The following is an 11,182-nucleotide window of genomic DNA, read 5'->3' on the forward strand; positions in this document are numbered from 1 at the left end:
GACCTTCTAAACACTTATAAAGAAATTTCAGGTGAATTTCATCTGGACAACTTTTAGAATCACAACTTTGGAGTTTCAAATAAACACTCTGTGAAAACTCAATATTGTCAATATCCTTTATTTAATTCAAGCTGTTTTATTTTCATCTTCATTGAAAATGTTTTTAAAACAATTATTGAGTTCTTCTTACAGTTTTCGAGATCAGCTTCCAAGACAGCTCTGCTAACCATTGTTTACCCATATTTGATATTAATTCTACACAACGATCTTTTCTGTTTTCCTGATTCGGTTCACTCCACTTTAATCCAATATTTTCAATTTAGTAATTCGAAATTTTGAATTGATTTTAATATCCGAGATTTATCTAAAATTAATAAAAGTAATTTATTATTATTATTTATTTGTTTGTTTGTTTTTTTTAATTTGCAATAATATGACACAAAAACACAATATACAAGATAAAAAGCAATGAAAAGGAAAAGCATTGGCCTTTGGGTTTCGGAATTGTGAGGGCGCGTTTTTTCCGTCGCATGCAGAGCCGTAGATAGAGAGAGTTTGGCCAACTTGGCGCATGGGCGCCATGTTGTCACCAAACAGCGTGCGCGCGTATAGCTTTATAACATTTTATAAAACACTGATGCTGCATAAACCTTCTTTTATTATTCTGTTCATGAGGACAATTCAATTATGGGATTTTAACATATCATTGTAAATATCATATACTGTATAATCATATTTACCTAACTTTGGAATTAATTAATCAGTGACGTGCTGAATTATTTCGAGAAGATAAAGTGAGGACGATTCTTTATTTTTTTTCTAGTTACGATTATCATTTTGTTTTAAAAGTCTATCATCTAGGCCTATGCCTAGTTGCTAGCAGCCTACTCTATAGCATGATGCTCCTAAGAGAAGAGTCAACACTGCAGAGGAGAAATGTTGGTTGTACAGACAGAGTAGGTTTGTCGTCGGCGAAAATATAATTTTCGCCTGTAAATGAATGATAAAAATATTAATAACATAAAAGTTTTCTAATTGTATCTAGGCCTCTAGGCCTATGACTTCGTAAACTTTAATTTATGAAATAAAATATGCTGGTCATCTTCAAAGAGCTAGGTATAGTTAGAATAAGAAAAGGTTGTAGAGACTTCAAAACATCGAGTACTATCAAAGACAAACAACCAAAAGTGACGTGCGGATCAATCTTTCAAATCTCATTAAGATTCCTGTACATAATATTTTCAAGGTTTCTTCATGTGTTATACTACTGCCTGTCTCTTATCCACATCTAGATGTGTATAAGAGACAGCACCCAGACAGTGACATCGGTGAATACATAACCTCCTTGGTGGCGGTAGAAATCGTTGCTATTATCCAAATAATACAAAAAACAATTAAAGCATAATCATGAATCAGTAAAGAATAAAACAACAATACAGCGCAGAATCGCATGGCCGGACGCACTCTTAGTGAAAAAGTTTACCTCCATTAGTGGAAAAGGAAAGGCGCCTTTTGCGTTTGGATATACTTAGCAACAGAAGGGCGCCCTGTACGTTGGGCACGAAGTATAGGAAACTTGCATGGTTAAAAAGAAGGGCGCCGCCTACGTTGGGCACGACTTCCGCCTCATTTTTACAATGCGAGAACTCTATCTTGTATTTCTAGTATCTTTGCTCTATGTATCTAGTCTAGTATCTTTTTTGCATACAGTCGCATCCGGCCGGTCGCGCTCTCCAGGCGCTGTTGTTGCACCACCGCCACCGAGGGTAAGAGGGGATCTAATGCTTTTTAAATCGATCCTTTTTAAATTTTTAAAATTAATTTTAAAATAAATAATCATAATACTGTACCAGGCAGTTCTCAGGTGGTTGTATTTTGGTTGTAGAGAATATCAGTGCTATATAGGCCCAGGCCTAGCCTATCTATGTATTAATGTAAGTTGTTCAGATGGAAGATGTTGAGACGGTAGACATAGGCCTATAGTACTAGTAGTAGATGCGGTTTTATTTTATTAGTGCATGCACAGGCACAGAGGCAGCTAGCCCAGGCCTAGTCGGCCTGCCCTGCAATCGGTCCTAGCTAGGCCTATGCCTATGGAGGCCTACACCTGGCCTGGGCTAGGCCAGGCTAGCCTTCTAAGCGGTGAGAGCCTACCGGAGGCCTAATAATATTATTAATAATAAGAGTAAGTATAGGCCCCTAACAAATGATCGTGAACTGGGTCTTATACAACATGTGGTAGAAGTTACAAGACCAGCATCTCAAAATGTGCTTAACCTTATCTTCACAAATAACTCAAACACTGTGTCAAATATACGCACCCATCCCGGTATCTCTGACCATGATATAGTCACATGTGACATAAATGTATCACCCAAAGCTAAATGCAAACCTAAGAGAAAGATATACATCTATCAAAAAGCAGATACTGCCCCACTGAAGGATTCATTAACAAAGGAAACTAATGCTTTTCTAAATAGCAATCCGGAAAGTAAATCAGTTGAAGAAAATTGGAATACGTTCAAGGATATGGTCAACAAACACATGGAAAAATTTATACCATCAAAATCATCGAAAAGCAATCAGTCCTATCCTTGGATAAATAAAACCATCATTCGCCATATGAAAAAGGGAGATAAACTTTACAGAAAATCAAAAAGGGCTGAATCAAATCGGAAAACAAAGATCTGGAGGGCATATCGTCGCTCACAATCAAAGTAGATTGTGTTAATTCGTGAAATCACAGTAGCGCGTCAAAACGAGCGTGTATTGGTTGTCAAGCAATTTTGTATTCCTTACCACACAAAAAGTCCTTAACGACAACAGCGCGTATTTTGACGCGCTTTTTTGATTTCACGAACTAACACAATTGAATTTAATTGTGTTTCTTTGTGATGTGAGCGACAATATAAGAAACAGAGAAGTTATGTTACAAACCTCCTTTGTGATAGCCATGAAGATTACAAGGCAAATGTTCTGGGCCCCAGTCTTGATTCCAACCCTAAAAGATTTTGGACCTATAGACATTCACTAAGGAGAGAATCACTAGGTATACCACCGCTGACTGTAAACAACAAAATATATACTACAGACAAGAAGATTGCACAATCTCTAAATGATCAGTTTTCATCTGTTTTCACAGAAGAAAATGCTGGAAACATAACAGATTTGGGAAACTCACCATACCAAGATATACCAGACTTGGACATAGGTTTAAATGGTGTAATTACCCAGCTCAAACAACAGAAATGCAACAACCCGCACGATTCTTACAAGAATACGCATCTGAAATTGATCCAATATTGCATTTTATACTCAAGCAATCATACTACACAGAAATTCTTCCTGGATACTGGGAAAAAAGCGTTAGTTTCTGGAATTTATAAGAAAGGCTCCAAATCACAACCAATAAACTACCATCCTGTCAGTCTCACGTGCATCTCATGTAAAATTATGGAGCACATCATACTAACTCGTACACAATGCCAACTCGTACACACTTTGGCAAACTCATACACACGATGGGCATACACGTCAAGGTTCACGCTTTCGTGTGAGACTCGTGCATGCATTCGAGGTCTGCCTCGAGCTCTCACGCTTAAGGACCAAAATCTCACGCATAAATGTAGTATTGCCTATAATAAAAAATATATATACTCTCTCGCTAATATTCATCATCTAAGACTAATGTACGGTACTTAAAGTAGGATTGGTTTTGTTATTATACATTTGAACACAATATGGGTAAGTTGGTTTGGCTTTCTGTTTTCGATCGTGGATAGCAGAAATATGCATCCTAAAAAAAAAACAAAAAAAATCTGTGATTCCTAACAAACATACTTTCAGTTGTAAATACAGTAGAAACCCTCAATTATGAACCCTGATTTAACAAATTTCTGATTTTACAAACGTAAAATCAAGGTGATGACGTCATAAAAACTTCATATTTTGTGAACGTTTGTTATTAAATATAATGTTAATGCCAAGTCTAAAAGGTGTTATTTACATAAACCGGAAAGATTACTCATACAATTTCAATGATAAAACCTGTGTAACGTTTCAAGTTTTGGCGAGATTCAAGATTAATAACCCCACCCACAATGTAATTTGTCTGTGTCTTCCGCAACTGGGCAACGTCGACCCACTGCATCTTTTCCAGGTTAGACGATGGAGAGATCAAGCATCATTGATGAGAACATCATCATTACAGCAAAAGCACATCTCATAGACTTAAAATAGCTGATGTTCATTTTTCAAACCTTGAAACGGCTCTCTTCAGGGCCACTAAATTTACAAAAAGAGATTTTATTTCAAGTGGATTTCGTCTGCATTAAGTTAACTCAACCCCACCACCAGAACACACATAATCCCCCTCCCACACGATCCCACGGATCCAGGATTTGAAAGAATGGGGTTCGAAATGTTTCCAAAAAACCCCAAACTGAAAGGGGGTCCTCTTCCGGAGAAATTTAGATTCCAAGATGGCCGGAAAGAGCTTTCCCAACTTCTGAGGAGTCTTTTAATGACCTTTAGTTCTTCAAAATTCAATAAAGGTTTTCCCCCACTTGAAAAAGGTCAGGTAAGTTTATCTCATTCTTTAGGCCTATACATAGAGAAAAGAAATCAAAAACATACGCAATTATTATATTCCAACAATATTGAGTATTTGGGTACATAGTCTTTCTTCCATGGATCGATGAACTGATAGGCCTGAAGAACACACTTTTGTACATAAATTATTACAATGTCGAACAAAAAACAGTGGGTATAATTTTATAATTGAAGCCTAGTTTGTTTGATATGCCAACCTATGCCTGGATACAGTACAGTAGTAGGTTAGCGTGCCTTTTGTAAGCCATAATCCAGTAGTATTTTGTTACGTTTCTTCACTGAGGGGGGGGGGTTCGTCTGAACCCCCCCTGGATCCGCCACTGCAGATTTAAAATATTTGCTACATAATTGCATTGGTTATACAGTATATTAAGATTTAGCCTAGCTTTCGGCAAAATCTGTGCGGAAAACGTGTACACATGCTTTCGTATTTTGGAGAATTTGTTTTTTTATATTTGTTGTCAATTCCTAATATTTGTAACTATGTTATATAGGAGTTTCATTCATGTAGCTTTCATATTTTTGGCACAACAAAAATAAAGATAACCCAAACAGTGTATTTTGCTATCGTTTCTGCCTTCAGGTAGGGTGCGGCCATCATAACAGATTCCCAGTTTGTATTAACTCCTGTTTTTTTTTAACATAATGTGGCTTGTAATGTTTGCTGAAACATATTTTTGTCCCTACAGTACTCCTTATTTATATAACATTATACATATTGTTTTTCTATAATAATTTCTATTAATAGTAGTTTTTAATTCACTAATAAAGTTGTCTTCTTTACAGGCTTGAGATATATTTGGAAGCTTTACATCTGAAATGTCGGGGAACAGTGACAAAAACCTGTTTGAAGTAGCTTCACTTCCAAAAGCTACCCTGAACAAACTTAATGACTTTCGAAGGAATGGCATTATGACAGACATTTTTTTAGAAGCAGGACAAGACCAGATACCTTGTCATCGCAATGTCCTCGCTGCATCATCTAATTATTTTTATGCTATGTTCACAAGCAACATGAGAGAAAGACATGAAAATGTGATACATATATCGAATATTGATGCAGGCACTATGTCAGTGGTTATTGATTATATATACACAGGAATGATCAATTTGAGTCCTGAAAATGTTCAGTCTGTTTTTGAAGCTGCCTGCCTACTGCAACTTATTAAACTGCAAGAATGCTGTTCTGAGTATTTCATCCAAAATCTTGATGTCAGTAACTGCTTAGGTGTTCACAAACTTGCAATTATGCATTCCATGTCTGAGTTACAAGTTAAAACATTGGAAGTAGTTTTGCAGTCATTTGCTGATGTTTTACAAGAGGATGATTTTCTTCGACTTTCAAAGGAACAAGTTATAGAGCTGTTAAGGAAAGAGGTAGTAGTTATAAGTGAGAATCAAATATTTGAAGGGCTGATTAAATGGGTAGAACATGACACTGATACACGGCAGAAATATTTGCATGAGCTTCTTAAAGAGATACGTCTTGTACATATGAAGGAGCAGTATTTGCTAAACTCGGTACTCCAGCATCATTTAATCGAAGGAAGCCCTCAGTGTCGGGATGTGATCAGCAAGGCAATGGGGTTTTGGAATCTTTGTCCAGATAAGCAAATTGAAGTACAGGATGAATTTCTCTGTTATCAAGCAAGACCATATCGGGAGAAGATCTTTATTATTGGAGGTAAAGATGGTGACCAAAATTTCCAAAACAACATTTTATCTAGCAATGAGATTCACCTTTCAATGGATGGTTGGAAGCTTGAAGAGAAGTTACCACTCCAGTTACATGACTTGGATCTCATTGCTACAGCATTGGAGGATTCCATTTTTATTAGCCAGCACAAGCCAGCTATTCGTATGATCCCAAGTCAAATGTCATCAAATCGCTGGATTTATAACTTAAAGGAAAGAACCTGGAAAAATATTCAGGCATCACCACTGAAGTTTCGGTTCGAATTTGGACTCGCCTACCTTGAAGGATTTGTGTATATCATTGGAGGATATGATATCAATCAAAGGAGAATAAGCAAAGTAGAAAGATACAACTGTCAGACTAACACATGGGACGAGGTTGCCCAGTTACCCAACCTTGTTGATTCTTGTGTTGCTGCAGAGTGTAACCGCAAAATATTTGTGATTGGTGGTCACAGCTCGAGTAGCAAAGCAGAAACCATGGTTCAGAGGTATGATCCTTCAACTGACCGCTGGATGATGATCAATCCATTGCCTTGTACGATCAGTATCAAAGATGTGTCTTGCCTTTCACTGGAAGGCAAGGTTTATGTATTGTATTCTAATCCAGAAATCCATGTTCTTTTCTACAACCCAAACAAACGTTCATGGCAAGAATTATTGACATGTGAAGGAAAACAGGTGATGTTTTCATTGTGTAGATACCAGAGGTGCATAGCATTGATAGGTGGTCTGAAAGGAGATATTGTGGATGTGGAGGTTGTGAATACAATAGACATCTTGGATCCAAAGTCAGGCAGTTGGAAGTATTTACCAAATTCAGTTATTCCTCGATGTGCCCATCAATCTCTGTGTTTTTTAATGTCTAATTTATCATGAAATTAACTGATGAAATTACTTGATCTTCAGTACGTTATTAATTCATTGTTCATGATTTGGTGTGGAAGAAATTTATGCATACTTTATTAAGGTATGCTTTTATATACATTAACATAAAACAGACCATAAAATTGGGGAATTATGAGCATTGAACCTGTTTTTTATTTATTTATTTGAACCATATTCAATAAGGGTGAACAAGCGGAAGCTGATCATTTGGGACCAGCCTCAACTATGCCAATTCACTGTTAACAAATTGTGTAGCCTTTATAATTGCTTTGAAGACAGCTATTTTTTTTTGCCAAGTTCTTGTGCTAAAGAAGTCCTATAGTCTATATGACATGCCATAAGCAATACACCAGCTTAGTTTGAAATGTGTGAAGGTTTCAGAATTGTATGTACACTTGACCATAATCTGGTACTACTGTAATATAATTTGTAAATTTACGCCTTTGTATCAACTGTTTCATTTAATTCTGTAATTGGGAATTAATTTAAAAGAAATAAAGAAGATTACGGTACTATAATGAAATGAAAAGGTTCATTTATATAATCAAAATGGTAAACGCACTTCATCAGAATGATGTTGATCGTGCAAATGCAGTAAGATGCTTGCTGATTGTTCTGTGGTAGCAGCAGCTGTAGATCTGTTACCTTTTTAATGTTTCTGCTTCATTTGCATCATCACTATTATCTTGGTCCATCTCTAGTTGGAACACAAGTCTACAGGTACCTGTACCCTTGGCTCACACATAAAAATACTTCAAAATTGAGTGAATCCCATAGAATTATAAGCATGTGTTAGTTTCTCGACATGATCTGTCCATCTTGGCTTTTGGTGAGGTAGAGTTTCCAGCATATTCAAGAGGCTGGAATTAAACCGTTCAGTCATACTGTTTCCCTAAGTGTTGGAAGAAGTGGTACATCCGCTTCAAACCATTTCCCCTGATCACTGTACACTATATACAGTACGTTCAGGGGTACCATACTGAACAATACACAACACCCAGGCAGGATACTGCAGTCTAGTCTTTTGTAGGATATGCCTGGGCATAACGTTGAAGTGGTAGGTGATGACGAGAAAATACTCTATTCCTCCGGATGAATCTTCAAGACTAAGAAGGTCTAAACAGACCAACTCTAGGGGACGAAATGCCATGCTACCTGTAAGAAGTGCTGTAGATTTTGGGTCTTTTGTTTTCAGTAGGGTCTAATTTTTGAGCGAAGCCCAATTCAACAAGTTCCTTCATCTGTTACTGTTACGCATCAGCCTGGATCATATTTTTCTTCCATCATTTTTTCAGTCTGATTAACATTTTCTCTACTGGTTTTCGGTTATCTACTAGTTTGCTAGGCTCCTTCATCCACTGATAAGGAACAGTCCATTGATTGTCGTCCTTTACACACGACTCCTCTATCGGCTTCGCTTCTACCTGTTCCTTTGCTTTCATTTCAGCTTTACATTGACAAGAAGGCACATCCACTCCCATGGCCTCCACTGTTTAAAAGTCAGTCAGAACAACAGCGGTCTTAACTTGAAAATTCATAACTGTTTTATCCAGTTTGGATCCATTGCCTCCTCCAAATATAGTCCATCCAAGCAGGCTATAATATTACCAACATTCCAATAATATAGATGGCGCTATAAACGAATTAATCACAAATTCTACAGACATAGTATCTTGACAGTTGCAGCCCAGAGAACAGCTTTAAAATCAAGTTTATATGCAGGGTAGCGCTTCTTCAATGTCGGAATCATCACATAGGACTACAGTATAGAATACCACATTTCCCCTCTCTAAAAGAATAAACTATAACCACAAATTAAATAAAACACTGTATACCACAGGTAGGCAAAGCCCAACAGCAATTTTTAGAGGCCCGCGAAACTGAATTAAAAACCCTATGTGTGCGGCCCACCAACCATCTTTGGCTAGAAAATTGAGCATAAAGCGGTATATAAAAGCAGTGCATGAAGGCTTTTAGAAGTGCACAGGAAACATCAAAGCTTAGGTGCGGTCCTCGGTGTTAAACCAAAAACTCCCTTTGGCCCTCCCCTGCTGTATACCAATATGGTTAAGCAATGATAATATCAACTCAGTTTTAACATTTCCGTTATCTACCCATAACATTTCACGAGTCCACTTTATAGACCAACTTTTTGTCGAATTTACTCTTAACCTTACATCCATTCCAAGGCTTTTTAATTTGAAAAATATCTCCCAGGCTAAAATTTCAGGCTTTCATGCACTTTCGTTTATCATACACCATTTTAGACTTACTGACAATTTCAACTGGAGACATTAGTTTAGATGGTATTGTTATCCCATTGATTAGCAAAGTCCATTCACAACATGTTTGACTGGACCTATACCGATTCGTGCTGTTTGAATTGTTTCATTAAATATTCAGTTAAATCATTTTAATAGTGCTATTTCTTTCTTGGTGATGGACCACAAAAATCTATGTTTGATGTTACGTTTTTTAAGAAATTCTCTAAATTCTGGCTAGTTAACAGTGTTCCATTATCTGAAACTTGTTTCTTCTTGGTATCCTTCGCAACTGAATACCTTAGTCAAAAAGCTAATCACAATTTTGGTTGTAATATTCAAACGGAATGTAAACTCTGGCCATTTAATCCGATAATCAATTAATGAAATAATGAATCGCTCATTAGAAGGTGCAGAATAATCTGGACCTAAAAAATTAATTCCGAGCATTTGCCATGGACGTTCTGGTATATTGTTGTGTTGTTGTCAGCCATCTGGCAAGTTAAACAGCAGGGCAGCTAATGCCTGTTTGTCCTTTGTTTATTTCTCACACCATGTAACATTCAGCTTTGTGTTATACAAGTTGTTTTATGGTGTTGTTTAACTGTGTATGGTTGCACAATCACAATTGAACCTTGCATGCGACTTCGACCACATAGGGCTAGGTCCTTACTTGGGACATCTTCAAATCCACCTTTCCCCTCTAATTTAAGAAAATGGATTGCCACGAATTCTTAGAGGCCGCAGTGCCAGTTGGCGACGCAGTGCCAGTTGGCGACTCAGTGCGGAGGCTCAGTTTTTGTGTTTTGTTGACAGTACACTGGAAACACTTCTTGATAGCCCTTCAAATCTGTTCGGCCCCGGGCAACAGATAGCATACATTAAGATGTTAACTCTAAGATAGATACAATGGGATTGTAACTTCTGGTAACTCCCTGGTGATTCCACTGGTCATGCAACATATTTACTGTAGCTTCACATGTGGTCTGGTACAGCATACTGCATGATTTCAATCAATGACTTTGCTATAACATCACATCTAGCATCAAACTTTTTTCAGATGACTTTGTACTCTTGGACTCTATACTAAACCCATTCCATCCTCTTAGCCAGCTTTTGACTTCTTTGGCAGCAGCGCATCATTATGGTGCTTGTTTGTTAAAAAAAACCCTCACCAGTACTTTTCAGCTTACATTTCTTCCATAGGCGTAGATCCCGGGGGGGATGGAGGGGATATATCACCCCAATATTTGACAAGGGGGGGATGGTCCATTGTATCATCCCCACCCCCCCCCCCCAATATTTTGACTACGTATGGGATAAAATGGAGATTCACACTTCAAAAGACTGTCACAGAAATAATTTGCAATGTCTTATGCGCTTACAAAGATGAAAATTAGCATAATGTATTAATGTTGATAACAAAATTCTTTTATCTGGTACCAATCTAAGCTCTTCTTTCCTTAGATGTTAGATGTGTTTGCAAAGCAAGCCACATTTTCACACTGAAGGGTGTGTACGACATCAGTTATCTTATGTCAATTCCAAGAATGTTTAAGGTTATATCGCTTGATGAGGAATTTATTGATTAGGCCTATAATAGCAGATTGCATCAATTTATTTTGCAAAAACAAGGTTTCCAGCTTCAGAGTGGGCCACATCCTCTGTCCGCACAAGCGCACACATTGGCGCTAACACCAGGCGCGTAACAGGGGTCTTGGTTCGGA

General features: G+C 37.4%; 1 protein-coding gene across 1 annotated transcript; it reads left to right on the plus strand.

Annotated features, from left to right (window-relative positions):
- The first annotated feature begins 1,640 nt into the window (after positions 1-1,640).
- Positions 1,641-10,738, plus strand: LOC117114238 (kelch-like protein 24). The gene is made up of 2 exons (XM_033257843.1): positions 1,641-1,766; positions 5,398-10,738. The coding sequence occupies exon 2, from the start codon at positions 5,431-5,433 to the stop codon at positions 7,183-7,185; it is 1,755 nt and encodes a 584-aa protein (XP_033113734.1). The 5' UTR covers positions 1,641-1,766; positions 5,398-5,430; the 3' UTR covers positions 7,186-10,738.
- The last annotated feature ends 444 nt before the right edge of the window (positions 10,739-11,182 follow it).

Source organism: Anneissia japonica, unplaced genomic scaffold (genome assembly GCF_011630105.1).
Source record: "Anneissia japonica isolate Jap-2015-1 unplaced genomic scaffold, ASM1163010v1 scaffold1525_len913038_cov183, whole genome shotgun sequence".
In the NCBI taxonomy this organism is placed as follows: domain Eukaryota; kingdom Metazoa; phylum Echinodermata; class Crinoidea; order Comatulida; family Comatulidae; genus Anneissia; species Anneissia japonica.